The sequence below is a fragment of the Zonotrichia leucophrys genome, chromosome 8, assembly GCF_028769735.1.
Source record: "Zonotrichia leucophrys gambelii isolate GWCS_2022_RI chromosome 8, RI_Zleu_2.0, whole genome shotgun sequence".
Taxonomy (NCBI): Eukaryota; Metazoa; Chordata; class Aves; order Passeriformes; family Passerellidae; genus Zonotrichia; species Zonotrichia leucophrys.
This window is the reverse complement of record NC_088178.1, coordinates 8,514,792-8,534,523: the sequence shown is the minus strand read 5'-3', so window position 1 is coordinate 8,534,523 and position 19,732 is coordinate 8,514,792. Positions and strand designations below refer to the sequence as shown.

The window sequence follows — 19,732 nt, the reverse complement described above, 5'->3', positions numbered from 1 at the left end:
CCAGTGCTGTAGCCTCAATGGCAGTTACCCACTCACAGTTCTCATCCAGAGGGACAGTAGGAGTGAGTTGCTTGAAGGGATGAAGACAAATACCGACAATGATCTAGTCCTAACACGACAAGTCAAGGCCTTATGATTTGGAACAATGTGTCCAAATTCCAAAAGTGTCCAGAAAAGGAAAGCCACCCAACCAAGAAAGGATTAATCACAGAAGATTTTAGAGAGGAAAAGGTATCTCAGTGCTCCAGTTCCCTTTATCATCAATCAGTAGACATAAACACCTCAAAAGGTGATCTGAAGGGAGCTAAATCACCCCATGGGAGGTCTTGACTTACCTTTCTGTGTTGATTGTGACTGGAGCATAATGGCAGTTATCCGAGAAAGATGCTTAGCCTTAAGTAGGATGAAAAGTGTTGGTGGATTAGGTAATGTAAGATAAATGTGGATTTTTGGGTCTGCAGTTCTTTCTGTGATGTTATATTTTGTTTTACATCAGTCTCAGTGTTCAGGACCAGTCTCAGTTTGATAGAGAGAGATTTTCTGTATATCAGGACAGCACAAGATAAGACTGGCTTTCTGTCTTTTAGAATCCAATTATTCTAAAGTATTAAAGCATGTGAAGTTTCAGGAGCTAACAGAATAAACAAGAGTTTCAGAATTTAAATCCCAGAATATTATAAAACATTAATGAAAGTTCAAGGTAACTGTAAATAATACAAAATTAATTATTCAGCTATTATAAGAATCCCACAAAGCACTGAAGTAATAGCAGTGGTACTTTTTTTTCTCTGAAACCAAGCAGATCTGTCAGGAACATGTTTGTTTCAAACACAGGATCTCTGTTTTCTGTTTTGAAGTATTCCAGTGCAGCACTCTCCAAACATCAGCAAGTAGATCTGGAAGTAGGGCAGTGGCACATGCAGCACCTTCCACATGCACTGGAGCAATCCCACCCTCCCCCTGTCCTGCTGCTCAGTTCCTGGAACCAGGGCAGCCTGGGTGGGTGCTTTCTCTGGGCTCGTGGGTAAGGAAAATTGAGGTCGAGTTCAGACACTGCTTTAACACTTCCTTAAGTGAGGGGACGATGAAAAGGCTGTGCAGCTCCTGGGAGGTCAACAGCAAAGCATTTCCTAAAATATCCACTTGCTATTTGTGAGCAAATAATCTACAAATTCAGCTAGAGTTTATGTGAAATACTGCCTTCTGGGAGAAACTGTGTGCCTGAAATCAAGGCCAACATTCTTGTGAGCTTTGGTAGGAAAAACACATATTGAATACAGAGTTTATCTCTTTTAGGTACAGAAACTTCTAAGTTGGCTTTGCTGAAATCTGCTGTTTGAGAAACATGTAAGAACAGTGTTGCCAAAAATAGTTGCTAATTTTGATTATTTAAATTAAAGAAATTCAGATAAAACTCTCAGAGTTTCTCTTGGAATTCATGGGATAGCCACACTTCTTTCACTATTGCTAGCACTGGGATCCATCTGCTTACATGCCTGTGATTAGTACTTAAATGGCCAAGGCTTTTCAAAAGGTGACCAAATGTAATAGAAAATTACCATGAAAGAATGAAATAAAACCCACAATTGTTTCTTTGATGAATGCCTTTTCATATTTTTATGCAACTATTGTATTGTGACAAAACAGAAATATTACCATATACAATTTTCTTTTTTGCTAGCTCTGTATTTGTAATAATACACTTCAAAAATATTTTTGCATATTTAAGTTCAAGAGTTCAAATCTGAAAAAAGCATGTGGGTGATTAGTGCTTTTGAGGAGTGCTGCTGAAGATTGTAGGATAAGGATGGGTGCTGGTTGGCTGCTTGTGAAAGGCAGATCAGAAATCATGTATTACAGGGAGAGCAGAAGTATTGAAGCTCAATCAGAAGTCTTTTTGGCTACCCATCAAAGACAGTTTCTATGGAAACCTAGATAATTATATAGTGATTTTCATGCTATTTTAGTTATTAATTTGGTAGTGACATAATATTTCCTTTGTTAATCTTTTTAGATGTTTCTACATAGTTATTTCTAAAATAATTAGGTCAGCATCTTTCCCATGGCTCATGCAGGGAATTCTCTGTGCCACTGATGTAATGGAATATTTAAAACTAGACACAGACACCAGCAAAATTAATAACAATTTAAGTAGTCTATTTACTGTGATCTGTGGAAAAAAGTCATAAAGGTTAGAAGGTTCAATCTCAATTACCTTCTTAGTGTGAGAGATACATTTGTAGTCATCTTGTTTGCTTAAAATAAAAAATAATCAGACTAAATGATAGCTCAGAAAGCTGCCTTCACAAAGCCTCTCTGAAATGGAGTATCAACAGTATTATTTATAAGCAAATTCTCCTATTTGGAATATATATAGAAATATTAAATTAAGCAATTAAACAGTGTGATTATCTTCTTTTATTTCACCCTGGAAAATGAGTCAGCTTCATGTACTTGTGATCTTTTTAAGCTACAAACTTTGCTAATTTGACCAGGTTGCAGGTCATTTGTTAATCTGAAAATCAGTAGTTCCAAACTAAATGTAGATAAAGGTGGGCAAAGTTAAATTAGTATAAATTTGAAAAGCAAAATTAACGTACCCACATTTTTTGTTCTCTGTTGTAGCACACAGTAGCTCAGTATTTCGGTACAATACCGTGTGTACCTTTACATTATAGGTCAGGTGAATCATCCTTTGACAATTAATGTAATTGCAATTTCACAGTCTGTTCTGTGTATAGTATATTCTATAAACCAGTATTTTAAATTGACACTGGGAAGAATTTTCAGCCTCTCTTGCAAGGCCTTTTCTCTTGGTGGAAGTCAGACATCGAGTACTTACTTACCTTTCTGAAAGTTCCAGCCTCTGTCCTCCGAAGCATTTTTATCTTTCTCTTCTAATAATTTTTTAGTGCCGTGTGAAGTATTGAAACTTCAGTAATCAGAATATGCATATTTAAGGACAGTGCAAATCATGTATTCAAAACTAAGCCCCTGCCCAAGAAGGAGATAAAATGTCACTCAGGCTCCTTCCCAGTATTTTCCCCAATAACTTCTATGGGATGTAAAAATCTCTCTCAAATAGAAAGTGCTGCTGATATTTACATCAATAATCTTGACTACATTTGATTAAAGATGCATTGAGAATATTAGGGAGTCACAATATTTTAGAAAACATTATGGACTCTGAATATGCAATTGGGAGAATTTCAGCTTTTATTATCATGACATCTTGCAATAGAGTAATAATATTACCAGATACCATGACAAGCAGAGCTTGTTCTGGCAGCAGAGACCAATTACCATTACAAATGGAGGAAAAAAAAGCAAATGATTTTGAGTCATATAACATTTGGACTGTTAGAAATACAGTTCTAAGACTGCATCTCTATGGTGTCCTTTCTCCAGCAATCGTATTTTGAATTCTGTGAGAGATAATAAAATCAAGCTTATTGCGAATATTAACTAATTATGGCTTGCCAACACATGCAAAGCAACATGTAAAATTCCTCAAAGTTGGTCTAAATGCATTCCTGTTCTGGTTCCTTTGCAGGAACAAAGCATAAAATAGAGTGACTGTGAGGAATCTGTAATGCCTCAGTAAAATTAAAAAATTAAACACAGCAAAATAATGTCATAAAATGGGGTTTGGAGAAAATCCAGAAATGATTATCCAAAGAGCAAGGACAAATAAGGAATAACAAAGAAAAATAGAATGCTATATTCCATTAAAAAACCCCAAACAATGACTGTATTTTAATATGTGCAAATGCATTTGAGATGTGCATGTCTTCAAAATTGTCAACACTTGACAAAGATTCAGAGGAAAAATGCAGTTAGATGAAAGGATTTGACATAGGGAGCCAGGGAGGTGAACTGAGTAGGCATGCAGATTATTAGGATGTAAGTTTTCTAATTGCTTTCCATTGGTTTATAAACACACAAGCTTGTAAATAGATCCCCTGTGTGAAAATGTAAATGTTACATATGCAAAAGATGTTTGTTACCTTCAGAACAACGGTGACAAGAATAACTTCTGGAAAAGAAAATGCTGGAATGAAAGTTGATCTGGAGTGTAACAGAGACTGCAGGATGTGAAACACATGTATGATCACACTGGCAAAATAAATCTTAGGTTTTGGGTTGGCTTTGGGAAGACTTAAATAAAAACAGGTAAAGTTCCCCTTAAAGGGTCAATTTGATATACAAAATAAGTGTTAGAACCCTCAGTCTTCCATCTCTTTCCTTACAAGAAGGCATTACATTTCATAAGCTTCATTTTTTCTTTGCAGTAAAAAGAAAAACTTGATACTCACATGCTGTCTTTGAAAATATTCTATCATTGTAGACAGTAGCAAATAGAATGCCAAGTGTAACAATGGTGAGTAATTATGTTGAGAATGTTCATGGTAAATACTTCACCATTCAGTAGCTGGCATCAAACCATTGTCACTCACAATTCCTGGCTCAAAAATGAAGTTGTCATTAGCATGCAGACTTAAATAAATAAATATATCTTTCATTGACTGATTTATTAGGCTGATAAGCCATTTTTATTTTACTTTACAAAGATTTGGTGTTTGCAGTGGTTTATGCTAACACATGTAACTGTGTTATCAGATGCCATCAGTTATTCTGGTTCTCCAGTGGGCATTATACTGATTTGGGATAAGCATAACTCTTCAGTCCTTTGTTGACTTTTGTTGTCTGTTTCACATTCCAACTATGTTTTAAGGGTGTGAAATTTAGCCAAGTTCATATTTCTCAAATCAAAAAGAGAAGAGTTAAAAAAGTTGTTTGATATACCTTTGGCCATACAAACAGAACATGACACCAGCCTCCATTCCCTCACTCTGTGTCTGTATTCAGCATAACTTTTTGGCATGTTGAAAGCACATCTCAGAGGCTTTGGCAGAGATCAGGTTGTGATACGAGATCATCTAAAAAGAAGGATTTTAATGCACTTACCATGGTTTTTAAAAGGAAAAAATCACATCTAGAATGCACTAAAAAATTCTATTCTGTATAGTTGATATTCCATTAGAAATTACTATAATGTTTAGACAGATGTTTTTCACAGAAGTGAAGAGGCACAGTCAGCCATAGTGTATCACACTTGGGTGATAAATACACATAAACCAGTAGTTTGTAGGTATAGACTTTTTAGGGTATAATCCAAATAAACAACACTCTGATTAGTGAGTTCTGTACTTCCACTAGCAATTAAAACCTTCTAAAAAAAGTTTAACAAGTTAGTAAATTAGTTGAGTTGTGTTATCTCAACCTCAGTCAAACAGCTAACTGTACTTATAAAGGAATTCAGATATATCCCAAAAGCTGCACATATGCCCCCATTCTTTGCACAAACACAGCTGTATTTTTTTCACATTTCTGGAAGTTGTGCATTTCTGCCATACAGAAGTGTATATTAGAGTGGAAGTGCCTGAGTTACAGCGATAAGGCTGTGACTAAAAATAATCAGTGTCCATTAGTAAAAACTGAAGACCAAGCCATAGCTTGACTTTGTAGACTGCAGACTTTACAGCAGGCATGAAATGTGACTGTCAGTTCCTCTGGGCACAGAGCACTGTGATGGCCCTGCAGAGCAAGCAGGGCATTCCCTCCTGCTGAAGGGGATCACAGCAGAGACAGGGCTGTTTAAAGGTACCCAATGCATTGCAGTCTGCTGGGACTGCAGGCTTTGTTCAGAACTAGACTCTTTGTGGCGTTCTGTTTCAGTGACTTTTTTTTATATTTTAGGTCATTATTACCATTGGCTTTTGTCAACTGCCTTAGTCAACTGCTGAGAATGAGCACTTAATCTGCTTTTTGGTTTAAATACAGTTTAAATATTTTGCAAGTTTCTTTTCATTAGAGATGAGCAGAGGAAAAACAAGTAAATGCAAATATCTTACGCAAAGGAGTTAAAAATAAAGTTACTGATGAGAGGGCACAGCTACATATGGGCATGTACTTGCATTTACTAAAATTGGATAAATCACTGAATATTTCAAGTTGGAAGGAACCCATCATCAAGTCTAACTCCCTGCTCCTACAGGTTTACCTAAAACTAAATCATATGACTAAAGGCTTTGTCCAAATGGTTCTTGAACTCGGACAGGCTTGGTGACAGGACCGCTTCCCAGGGGAGCCTCTTGCAGTGCCCAAACGCCCTCTCAGTAAAGAAATTTACTTCTGTTGTGCCTCTCCCTGTGGCAAAAGGGTCATCTATTAACTGTACTTCTTCACTTGATCTCTTTTTGTTCACTCCACTAGTATTCTAAAACTATAAAAGAAAAAAAAGCACAAAATATTCAGCCAACTTTAAGACAAATATGAAATTTGTCTTAAATTTCATATTGAAATATTCTTCTTGAATATTCAGAGTGAAAATCTAATTTTACAAGTTGTAGTGCATGTGTTTGTGGTAAGAATAAAATCTTACTGAATATTCTCCATGGGATAAGCAATCAAGGGGAAAACATGCCAGACAAAACTTACCAGAGATTATAGAATATGCTGTCAGTCCTGATAGGCACAGTGGTCTTCCTTCTTCTTCCTCCCTGCCTTCATCTCTCTGGTGCTGTGATCGTTAATCCTATTTTCCTGACTGCTGGATGAAGTTCCCTTCTCACTCACTTGTCTCCTGTTTTTTGCTCTGTGCCCCTGTTTTAGATTATGAGTATTAATCATGTACATTATTTTTTTTCCTAAACATGCTTGTGTTTGTTAAACAGTTAAACCTCACATTTCAAGAGTCTTGTGAGGTTTTCAATTTCAGTGATTTTTAAAAAGAATAATATGCATAGATCCATTTGAATTTCAGCCAAAGAAATTATTAGACTTGAAAAATTTTCTTCAAGCAAGCACATTGTCAAAGCAGATGTTCCAAAACAACTTTCTGACTCTCAGCAAACTCTTTAAGGATAATAAGTTCAGGATTTTTCACTCAACTAAAACATTTCATTGAAATCACTGGATTTCAATGGAAACCAGTGTTAACAGTAGTGAGGAGGAAAATGATGATGGTGAAATCGCAGAGCTTGCTGATCAAACTGAACAATACACAGTGAGAGAGTTCAAGGTGTACAAGCTCTCTGGCTCATGGCTAAAAGAACTGCTGGGTTTCCAAGCAGGAACTCCAACCACAGAGGAATCTGCCTTGTAATGCATGACAGAATATATTGTTTTTATCTCCTCACAGATTACCTCCTGTAATTTTCACCCCATTACACAACCTCTATTTAATAGTTCCCCCCTTTCTGGTTTTTTAGCAAACCTAAGCATTAGGTCTGGTGCTTAATTATATCTTTTCACAGGCCAGTTGTTTCCTTGGTCACTGTCCAAAGGGTTGTCTCCAGCTAAGACTGTAGGTCAACAAGGAGGTGACTCTGAAATAAAAATACCTTTCCATAAGGAACACAAATAAGAAAATTTTATTTATGTGGCACACATTTTCATGTGTGCTGCTGGTTTTTTAATAACAATTGTTATGAATTAAAAGAGCCAAAGCATACCATATGAGTATTTAAAAAAACCCCAGGCTATATTTTAGATGGCACTGCATTTCCATACACCCCTTTATATCTTGCTCTTTGCAGTGAACCTTCTGCTCATCAGGAATCTGCAGACAATGTTCTAAGTGGAACAGACTGGGTGTATCAGTGCACTTTTCTTGGGTCTGCCCGTACAGCCACCCCTCTAAGCAGCTGTGTGGACACTCCCCTTGCACAGCAGCAGCCCAGCAAATGCTTCCATTTAGCTCACTGCCTGTTTGAGCTGTCTTTGCCTTAAGACTGTCATGGAATCTAGCAGCTACACGGAGGACAAGCTGAACACACATGCAGAGCGTTTACTTTTGTAGCCCAGATCCAGCAAACGTTGCTGGCAAGCTGCAGAGCTCTCTCTGTAATTATTGGCCGGATTTTCTATTTCTGATGTTGACAGGGAGGTTACAGATCTGACAGTAACTGGTGGCCTTTGTTCTTTACTGTAGAGGTGACCTCACTGACAGAGGTATCAACACTTAGAATACCTAGGCATATGAAAGAAGCTTAAATGATGCCAAAATTGTGTATGTAACAGCCAAAATATTGAAGGGAAACACCATGAGAATAAAGACCATTGATGAGTCAGTGTTTTCACAGGACATCTTGAAATGCAAGAAATGTACACCACTGTCCTCACATGATCTGACTACAGCCTTTTATCTTAAACACTCTTTCTATATTTAGTTTCCAGAAGGGAGGCCAATAGAAAGTTTCCCATTACCCCAAGTCTCGGGAAATTTAAGCTGGAAAGGGAAATTCCACTTGAGAGCTTTCCAAAGGGCTGCATGCCTCATGGCTGTGGTTAAAGGAAATAAGACAAGAGGCATTTGATTTGAGTCACTTGCAAGTTTTAGACCACTCCAGCCTGTATTTGTTATTGGTTTGAGTTTCACAGCAGGATAAGCACTACAAGAAGGTCCATTCTTCCTGAATATTACTTATCTGTTATTTTCTAAGTTCTTTTTTGTTTATGGTGCTAGCAACCATAAAGTGTTGCAGCTGGAGTAAGGTAACTCAGCTTATCCTGAAGCAGTTGTTTCAATAGCAGCAATGAGAGCAGCAAAAAGAAGTTGCACTCAAAGTGCAGACAGATGAAGGGCTGTCAAGGAGATGTAAAAATGGATGTCAGTGTAAGGACGATCCATGAATATCCTTAAAAATCAAATGAAAATTCAAAATCTGATAAGAAGAAAATTTTGACTTAACAATAAAATTAAATCCACTTGACATTAAAATATGCCATGACTTGAGTTAGGCTGAAAATTAACAAAAGGTTTCTGTCAGTAGCTAACAGAATATTCTACATGCTGGGTTAGCTTTTTCTTATGCACATTTAACAAATACTCAGATAATGAATCTTTCAATTGTTAGTTCGGTTTGATTGAGGGAGTGTGGGTGGTTTGCATAACAACTGTTACACCATAAGAGTGTTTCAAAACTATTGCAAGAAACATTAAACACGATGTTCTAAAGCATAACATATCGGGTGTATTAAATTAGAGGTTTGAATTTGAATTTTCCAGCACAACACATATAATTTTTGAATATTATAAATAGATTACTTAATTATTCTTCCCAAGGAAGGATAGTTATAGAATGTCACCTAATTCTGTAGCACTCTGCAGGTGAGGAGGATCTGGTGGTTAAGGAGTGAGTGCATGATTCTGTTCCCCGAGTAGTTCCTGACTCCTTGTGTGAGCAGACCAGAGCCTCAGGCTCCAGCAGGCTCTTGAGTGCCACGGTGTTGACACACTGGAGCTGGGCTGCCAAGTTTTACTTTGTTTACCATCAAAGCTCAGGGGCAGGCTGAAAGCACATACAAATACAAGTGCTCATTTGAGCCTAGAGGCTGCAGTGTGGCCAGACCAGCCAGTGGAAACACACTGAGCTGAAGGCTGCCCACAGAGACAGCCTGCCAGCGCAGCCTCAATGACCAGAGCTCCTTAATTGCTGCTCCACTTCTTACCCCACCACAGGCAGCAGCAGGAGTAGAAGGGTTCTCACTCAGATTCAACAAATATTTATATACACTTGGTCATTTCATAATACCCTATTCTGCTTAACAAGATGTTCTGCAGTTGCTGGAAGTCACATGAGTTCCTAGGGGGAGAGTTTATTTTTATTAGTTGAGCTTTTGCAACCATTAGCTGCATATAATGTTCTGATCTTTGGGGAAGGAAAATGCTTATAAAGGACACCATGGGTAAGTAATAATCATATCACCAAACATCATCATTTGGGATAAAGATAAAATTGGAATACAAACAAAAATTACCTTTCCATCTGAAGAGAAAGTCTGAATTAATTTCTGACATGGTGGCATTGTTGTGTAGTGAAAGTAAATTCATCGTCCTTACCTCAGCTTGTGTTCCAAGTCCCACAGAACTGAAAAGTTTGATTCAAGGCCTGCTGAATTAATCCAACTCTTCCCCTTCCCTATTGTGATTCTGAAAAAAAAAAAAGAAAAAAAAGGGACAGTGTTGTATGAAACTAAATCCTGGTCTCTGAAAAAATGTATCTGGAAAAATAGAAAGATTTATGTTGAACTGTCAGATGAAGTGACATTAGAGTTGCAAAAATATCTGAGATTGTTACAACTTTTGTCCATTAATATTAAGAAACCACAATGTCCAGTGTTTGTTTTGTCCTGTCAGGCAATACCTTGCAGCTGATCTGCTGCATTTGTTAGATCAGTTTTTACCAGCTCAGAACAGCATGGGAATTTCTTTACCTATTTACTTTAAAGGCAGCATGACAACCTTCATCTTTCCAGTCAGCAGTTTCCTCTTTTCTTTTACTGTCTTATATGCAATTAATATTTTTTTTGTCATGAAATTCAGTAATTCCTACAGCTTTAAAGCCTTTTATGTGGAATGAAAAGTGAAAATAGCAACTTCTCATTGTAATGCTTAAATTTGATATATCCTACATGATTTATTTTACCAAATTCTGTCATATTAGCTTTATGAAAGTTGTACATCTACTTAAACTAGTGGGGTTTTTTTTCTATTTTAATATTATTTATGGAAAATTGCTTTTAGAAAATAAATTAGAAAAAACCCACAGATTTTAGAAAAAACATGAGAAGAGGCACAAGCTTGGAAAAAATGAAAGCATTTGGTTTTTAGCTAGTCAAAACCTCATCTTCAGGGCTTTTGGATAGGATTAGCATTTTGTTACAGGTCAGAGTATTTTGTGATTGTTGCTTCACTCTTTTACTTGCTGCATTTTCTGCATATCCCTTGTTCTTTTTGTTTGCCTCTTCATTATTTACACAAGAGTCAGGGTTTCTGTCAGAAAGCATCAGGTTCTTAGGTCAATGGTAGGGTGATTACCAGCACCTTCACATTCTGCACGTATTGTCACTCAGAAGTCAACAGACAGTATTTCCATATGTATCTGATACAGGGAATGAAAAAAATGCATTTTAATGTCACTCCAGTTATATTAGTATTCAACCCAGAGTTTGTGAAAATTGCATGTCTAATGATCACATGAATACTAAATCTCCACACTGAGAACTGCTGTTCCATAATGTCTAATTTTAAAATATGGGACAAAACTGCATCTGGCTCTACATGATGTTCTAGAGAAGACTGAACACCCCACAGAGACAATTTCTAGTATGAAAAACTGTTTTCCTCTGTAAAAAGCAGGGCATTCTCCAAATACAGAATTAGTCCCAACACCAATTTCATTTTAAGGATTTAAGACTAGCACCAGCTTAATACTAACATCTTTGGCAAGTAGTGAGCACCTTTTGCCAGTTTTTTAAGCAAGACCTCTATACATTTATCAGACTTTTATGAGATATTAGATCTTCTAGAGTGAGACTGAAGAATGAAATGTTCTATAGGTACATTTTATTTTGGTGTAGATATTGAGGAAGTTTCCATAAGCAGTTACAGTCACTAATATGGTAAAATATGGGTCAAATTCTTGTCTGTATTTCCTGGAAAGTCAACATGGTCCTTTTCTTCAGTATTTAACTGTATTTGTACTTTATCCATGAACATTTGCCAGAGTTAGTGGTCTGTTAACAGTTTTGTTGACTGATAGTTAATTCCAATTTTTCTCATAGAGAAAAAAGAAAAAGTCTGTGATAGTAAGCTCATAAATTGATAAAATAACATTAGCAACAATTGGCAGTACAGGACAATCAAATGATGAGAGTTTAATTTCTAATTTTTTCTAGCATCACAATTCTCTGGTCAGATATGAGGAAATTGTTCAGAGTTTTAGATGTGAGAAAGTGCTGAGGACATTTCCTTAAGCAGGATTGCTGCTCTTGTGAGTGAGTTCAGGTGTAGCTTGTGTGGTACAGAAGCACTGAGCCTCTGCCCCAGAGTTACACTGAATCTGCTAAAATGGATCCATGTGGATTTCAACACATTCATTAGCCAGGCCCTTCAGCCAGCTGCTGCACACATGGCAAAGTCATTACACGAGGCGGAGCTCAAAGGTGCAGGTCCAAAGGGAAGTGCTGGCAATTGCTGCCTAATCCTCAGCACACAGAAGCAGCTCTGACTTTTGGCTCAGCCTCTGGTGCATTATTCTAGACCTCAAGAAGCTGCATGTGTAAACAATAATTTTCTCTAGAAGTAAAAATGTAGAAATCAGATTAATTTGTCAATGCTGACAAATGGAAATATAAACTGATATCAAATAGACTCTAAACAATTGGTTATAAATAAGGGTAGTTAATGTACAGTGTTTGCAAAATACTATCCAAATGGTTCTTGTTACATCCATTTCTGTGACGTGCTTCTGCAGCATGATAAAAAACTGACTGTCTCAGGAATTATTATACTCTGCAGTATTTATTTCTGTTGTGCATGTAGAGACAGCTTATTTACAAACAGGAGTTGGTTTTGGCACATAAGATACTCAAGCAAACAAAGATTCCTGGAACTAGAAAGAAAGCTTCCAGTAAAACAGAGACTGAACTCTCAAAAGTTCAAATAATACCCAAAATAAACATTACCAATCTTCAGAGATTACATGTTATTCTCTTTACTTTTTGTTTTCAAAGTGCAGTGATACATAGTGTTTGGAAAGATACTTCTATCCCCTGGATCTTTGTAATACATTTTCTGATGCTACTTTTGCTTCAGCAGACACTTAGTTTGACTTTCTGTGGGGTTTTTTAAAAATACTAAATCTCTGCATTGAAGCAATTTTGTTTTGTTGCGAGTGCCTCCCTTAGATCCATTGTGAAAAGACAACTTTCCTGAATTCACAGGAGTCCTAAAATTGGCATAGAAGGTGCTGAATTGGCCTTATGTTTGACTAGGGACTCTCTGTGTACTGATTATTACAGTGGTTTGTTTTCCCCACAAAAACAAGTAGGTGTTAGCATTGCCTTTACTGTACGTTCCTTTCCTGCTTGAAATAATTTTGTTTATCCAAGGATGACTAAATAAATTACTTAGCTTCAGGAGATGAAAGAGGAAGAGGAAGCAAACAAGGAGGTAAAAATATCACGAAAAATATCAAACCAGCCAAAATATAAAGCCTGAATTACTGCATATTTCATTATGTCAGGAAACATAAGAAGTAAGTGTACTTTTACATGCAGAATTTATGCTGAAAGTAATGATTAACACTTCATTTCTGAAAAAGAAAGCTGATACTACTACTTATCTAGGAATTGGGATGTATTAAAAGATGTCAATGAGCTGTGGGGAACGGAATAACTAATCCATGTGGACTTGGCTTCTTGGGCATCCAGTGATGTTCCACTGCACTCTCTGCAGTGTAATCAGGTAATTCCCAGACAGGTGGGAATGTGCTATCAATGCTAAGTAACATTTCTCTAAAGGCATAGTTGGTGAGCTAAAAGTGTAATGTTCTTGGGAGAGTAGTCACAGAGGTAATATTTTAGTTTTTAATTAGACTATCTCGTTGAAAATCAGTTTTTCTGCAGTTTGGTACTCTCTGGCTCCAGTAAAGACAAACAGCAGAGCACCAAAACACCCAGACTTGGTACCCTGATTTTGGATTTATCATTCCCTAGTATACAGGGTGAGGGCTTCAAGTACAGTTTGGTACAACTGCAAATGAGGCGCAGATAATTTTGAGGAAGGAAATAAATTTGATCAACAAGTTGTTAAAAGAGCTGAATTTCTTCTTCTGCAAAGAAGCAGCTCCCTCATCTTGCTGACTTTAATTGTTAACTAAACGTGGGAAGCTCTGGCTCATGCCCACTAAGTTCAATGAAAAACATCTTGAATACACATTTTGGATCAGACACATTATTTTGATGGCTTCAAGGAATAGGAATACATAGAACTGTAAGGGGATAGACCTGATCAAATGAAATCTTGATCTCACCAAATTCAATGGGAATTCTGTTGTTTATTTAGAAAAAGCTGAAATGGTTCATGGTATATTAGCTTATTTCAATTCAGCTGGCTATGGAAATCTTAATAATAACAACAACAACAATAATTCAAGATCTGAATTTTTCTATTATTAAGCTATTAAAAATGTTAAAATTTTACAAAAAAAGCAAGAAATAAACATTACTAATTCCTTGAAAATTAGAAAAAACCAGCCTGATGGTACCAAAAATTTATATTTTAATCCATCCCATCAGATACAGGTGATAAAGCTGACCTTTTGCATTTCAAACATCAAGCAATTTCACAGGTATGAGCACCAGAAAAATTACATTTCCACCAATGATAGGCTTATGCATTATGGTTCAATACAACCCCATCTGCAGATATTTAATCTGCTGAGGGCAGTGGTGTAATAGTCCTGTTGGAGGGGAACCATATCCCTGGCTCAGTGCAACTGTTGCTTTCCTGGCCCTTATGAGCTTAATTCCTGAAGTGAAGGTATTTTGGGATATATCCACAAAAGGCAACTATAGAGAAGAAAATGCACACAGGTGAATAGGAATAATAAAAACAAAGAATTAAAAATCCATTTCCATTCTGCTTTTAAAACTAAACATAACGTATGTGAATATTGATATTAAAATAGCTCATTTTTCCATGCTTCAGTGCCTTTACAATATACTTCATTATTTCATATTAAAACTAGAAAAGGCTTTAGCTGAGAAACTTCCTTGTCTGAGACCAAAAGAAAGCTTCATTAGCATAATTACTTACAGTCCTTCTGTTAGTATTTTCAGGGACAAAAATATAATTATCCTTTTACTAAAAAAAACCCAAAAAAAACCCTTCAGCAAAACTGTGAACATAGTGAAATAATGGAAGATCTGGATTACAACTCCAGTGAAAAATGTGGGATGAACTGGATAGGAATATAAATATCAGTTCTGACTGAAGTATGAAACTTAGGCAAACAACAGGGAAAAAAGCCCACCCTTTTTAGAACATTTTGAGATGTGTGAAAACTACAAATGCTAGAACTGTGAAAAGGAAACAGGGAATTTGATCCATATGTTCTGGAAATGCCACTGCCCACAGCTAAATTATATTTGGAGAACAGAACAGAGGAAAGAAGAACAACTGCTAACACTGTTATAAACACAGGGTCTCCCTGGTGATGCAAAGGTCTTCCCATGGCAGATATTAATGAGGGACTCTTACCATCTGGATACCATACATGAAGAAATAATATTTAGTGTGTTCTAGAATAATTACTGAGGAATATGATATGATTTATTAATTATTTATCTAATTCTCTGAGGAAAAATCATCCTGCTAGCTCCAAGGGGGAAAAGTGCTCTTCAGGGTTGTTCACACATTGAGGTTTTTTGGTTTTTTTTTTTTTTTTATGTAGATGAATATAATTTAAGTGAAGCCTGAAGTGAACTAAGTAATTCCACTGTATCAGAGAAGATCATATTTTAAGCTTGGGAAGCTCTTTGCCGTGATACGTATTTACAAAGTGAAATATTTTTGAAATTTGCAATGTTTGAAATGGCAGGATGACCTCTGGAGAGATTCTGTTACAGCTTCTCAAAACCAAAAGCACATCATGCTGATTCCAAGAAAAGTAATTACCAGTTAACTTGGGCTGCTGTTTACTTCTTCTCAGGAATGTGTGACTGGAAGGGATGAACTCCACTTGCTCTGCTATTACAGACCCAGCCAGCCCCGTATTTCTACTCTGTACTCTCTGTGAGCAGAATCTCGCCAGTTGCCACCTCCCACTTCTACCTGAAGGCTGACCCTGGATGCTCTTTCCTCTGATAATTCAGTACACTGCAGTTCTCACATTCACTTTGTTCCAGACAGTCAGTACCCATTTGTACCACAAGAAACCTCCCAATATTCAGCTGTGCTCTCAGAACTGGTTCACATCAGTAACTCTGCCACAGAAAGGGCCAGAGCCTAGCACAAAGAGAGACAGATTTACAGAAAGCTGTATGTGCAGTTTTCTTGGCCATGGCAGCAAGCAAACCTCCCTGAAAAAGTTGAAACATATCTATAAAAAATGTTGAATGGTGGCAGCTCTATACCATCTGTTTTGTTCTGGTTTAGAAAGGAATTGCATCAATCCATGATGTTCTATATACCACCTCTCCTTCACAACAGCCACTAAGCAAAACCTAGCAACAGTTGTGCCTATCATATTAGAATAATCAAAAATGTGTTTTTTATTACAAATGACTCTTGAAAGTTGTAACAATATAACACTTCTGGTTTGATACTAATTTTTACTTTTCTTTGAAAAAAATGTCTTTGCAAAGCAATTTATAAATTCTGAAAATAGTTTTCTGCACGTATAATCATCAAGCTTGAACAGTTTTTATTTTTCATGTCTTTATTCATTCTTTTCTACGTAGTATTTGTGGAATTCAGCATCTGGAACGAGCAGGAAACAGGTTGACTCTCTTTGACTCCCTTTATTTCTGCATAGTGACATTTTCTACTGTGGGCTTTGGGGATGTTACACCCAAGATATGGCCTTCAAAGCTGCTTGTTGTCATTATGATCTGTGTTGCTCTTGTGGTGTTGCCCATACAGGTAAATGCGGATTATTTTTTTTCTCTTTAGAATTGTTTTTGAAACAAAGGAACTGAAATAATTTATAGTTACTGCTATTATTGCACAGAAAATGTCAGAAAAAAGAACCATCTATCTCTCCTATTGTGGGTTTTTTCCCTTGTTCCTGTATGTTCTCCTATATACTCTAGATTTATACTAAAAAACAGGGCATTGATAACAGTTTTCAAGTGCTGATGAAAGTTTTTTGCACCAGTCATGTACCACAGAGGCCTTCCTTTATCCTGAGATATGGATTTGTTATTAATGGAGCAATTACCAAAAAACCCCACAACAGTAGCCAGCACTGTCTTTATGAGTACAGCTTTTCCTCTGCAGGCTCTCCCTGTTTCTAATCTTGGTTCTCTCCACTTCCTCTCTTACTCTTACAGCTCAGTGCTAACTTGAAAAAAAATCTCATTAAATCTGCAACTCAAGCAAATTGGGTTCACAGCTGTGTATGGAACACATGCACACAGAGCCAGCAGCACAGTTAGGAATTTTTCATGCCTGCCTAAGTTTAGGACTTCTAACAGTTTCAACAGGGAAAGAGCAATTTCTGAAAATCCAAGTATTTCAAGGAGTCAGTTAGCTTTGTTCAATTTGTACCAAGCGTTTTCCAGCTCATTAGGTGAGGCTGGATGACAGAAACCCTGAGGTTACATGGGAAACCCTGCCAGGATGTTCACTGTTCCACACAGGGTGATCACCCACCCTTGTGCCAGCAAAAGAGGATGTGGGGAGACACTCTGCATTTTTATCAAAGCTTACAGCAGACCTGCTAGACCATGAAGCTCCAGAGTTTCTCACACAGCCATAGTTTCCAGTCTCTGCTTCTTTGGCAGAGAACTAAAGCTCAGTGTGGGCAGACAACACGCAAGCCCTGGGAAGGTGGAAGCTCAAGCTTTCAGCATTAATTTTCTTGAAGTTATTTAACACTCTAATTAAATATTGAATGTATGTATTCATAGCCATATGCACCAACACAATTATATTCTCACTCAGTGAAAAATTAGTAAAATATAGATTCTATTGAAAACTAAAATGTGCTCTCTTTAAGAAATTTGGTATTTTCTAGGACATAGAAATTTCATCCTTAAGGTGGTTCTGATATATACTTGAGGCTCCCACAGGAGCAGTACATAACCTAGAATCTACTGGAATTTCACATAAATTTACCTATTATTAGCTGCTTTATTTTATACCTTTGTAGTGATAATGGGGCTTCATATAGTTTTCCATACACATAATGGAGTTGGAGGCATTCTCTCCTGAGCCCTGCAATGAAATGAAATCAGTTATTATTCATGATCCAGCCTCTCCATCAGTGGAAGGTGGAGGAGAAAAAGATGCTATCACACAGCCATACAGTTAAATTGATCTCAGTATTAAGCATGTGTTACTTACAAGAAGCTTTAACTGGTATTTGTATGTTTCTTTACAGACTGTTATTCTCTTACCTGCATATATTGTTCAGATGACAAAGGCAAAATTTCTGTATCAGCAGCTGCTGTGTATTTAAGTTGTATCTAAAATTATAAGGCAGTTAAGAGAGTTTACAGAACATCACCTTCAGAACATTATAAAATCTCTGGGAACATTTACTGCCCAAACTAAGAGAAAATGGTGCCTCTTTCCAAGTGTATTCACAGTATGTGTGTGAAAACTTAACCTTTCATACAAGGGAAGCAATTATGTAACAATACTGGAAAAAGAGAGCTCAGAGGCATAAAATACTTAAAGGAATAAGGTACCAGCCTTCATTCTTTTCAAAACTCCTGTGATTTAGTGTATTCCCCTGGTATTTTAATGAATTTTCATTGCTGTTTTTATGTGATAGACTCTGGCACTATTGCTGTGGTTTGTGATCACCTTACTTAGAGAACATTTTACAAAGACATTGGGGCTAAAGGCAGCTTTTCATTGGGGGGGTGAGATGAACAATGCAACATTGCTAAGTCATTCTAGAGTTGTAGCCCTCACCTACTGGTCTCTATTTCACTGACAGTCAGCATCTCTTGCAGTTTGAACAGCTGGCATATTTGTGGATGGAGAGGCAAAAGTCTGGAGGAAACTACAGCAGATACAGAGCTCAGACAGAAAAACACGTTGTGCTGTGTGTGAGCTCTCTGAAGATTGACTTACTCATGGATTTCTTAAATGAATTCTATGCCCACCCCAGACTGCAGGTACTGAGAATGGAAAAATAAATCCCCCAAAACCACTGTTTGATTGTTTTGGTTTTTGCTTGGTTTTTTGTTTGTTTTAAGAAAAGTATCTGAAAATGTTTTTAATTTGTAAAACTGATTTTGGGAATAGATAGTTGAATTGGGAACCTATACCTGTAGTAAGAAGCTGAGATTCAGAGTTTGGAGGCATTTTAATTTGAGGTATTGAGGGGAAAAGACTAAATAGGTAGAAATAGTGTCCTGTTGAATTGTACCAATCTTTTTAGAAACAGATACTTCCATGTAAATTCCTTAGATTGTACCCAAAAAACAGAAAATAAATGAAAGCTACTCAACTTAATTTTTCCCCATTGTTTCGGGACTGGATCCAAAAATCTTCACAATTAAAAACATCTTTTGGTTTTCACATTTTGCTTTGTTTTTTTGCCAGTGCTAGGAATCACAGTATGGGTCAGGTTGGAAGGCACCACTGGGGATCATCTGGTCCAACCTCCCTGCTCAGGCAGGGTCATCCTAGAGCACATTGTACAGCCTTGCAGAGATAAGATCCTCTTGGAATTGTGGAAATTAAGAAATAAATACATGTACTTCAAAGGACAAAGATGTTGACACAATACACAGATTTTGTTAGTGCACACATATTCCCTAGGTAATGCAAACTTGTCAAATGGCTTATGGAACATCTAGAAGCTTATTTCTATGAGATATCAATTCGGATTTATTATCATTGTCTTTGCTACAGACTCTCCCTTTTAGTAAACCTTTTCTATGTCTTTTGCTAAGTTACCTGTGGTATCATGCTTCATTAACCACTGCAAGAATCACACAAATACAACCTTCAAACGGCTGAGCAGCAATTTGCCAAATCCCAAATCCAATATATTCCCCAGAACAATTAGCTAGTAGGAGGCATAAGCAATTGCACAAAGAAATCCAGTTCTTTATAGATACAAACACAAATTGAAACACAACATTTTGTTAACTAAGCTGAAGAATGAGTCAAGCTCTGTGATACACTGGAAACAAAGAA

At 36.9% G+C, this 19,732-nt stretch overlaps 1 protein-coding gene across 10 annotated transcripts in view; it reads left to right on the top strand.

The window, feature by feature from the left end:
* Nucleotides 1-19,732, top strand: part of KCNT2 (potassium sodium-activated channel subfamily T member 2) — a 115,311-nt gene that overhangs the window by 46,637 nt on the left and 48,942 nt on the right. For all 10 annotated transcript variants that reach the window (XM_064720495.1, XM_064720498.1, XM_064720492.1 and 7 more), the window contains exons 10-11: nucleotides 16,315-16,495; nucleotides 18,538-18,702. In XM_064720495.1, the coding sequence (XP_064576565.1) occupies nucleotides 16,315-16,495; nucleotides 18,538-18,702 (346 nt within the window). The remainder of the gene's footprint in view (nucleotides 1-16,314; nucleotides 16,496-18,537; nucleotides 18,703-19,732) is intronic.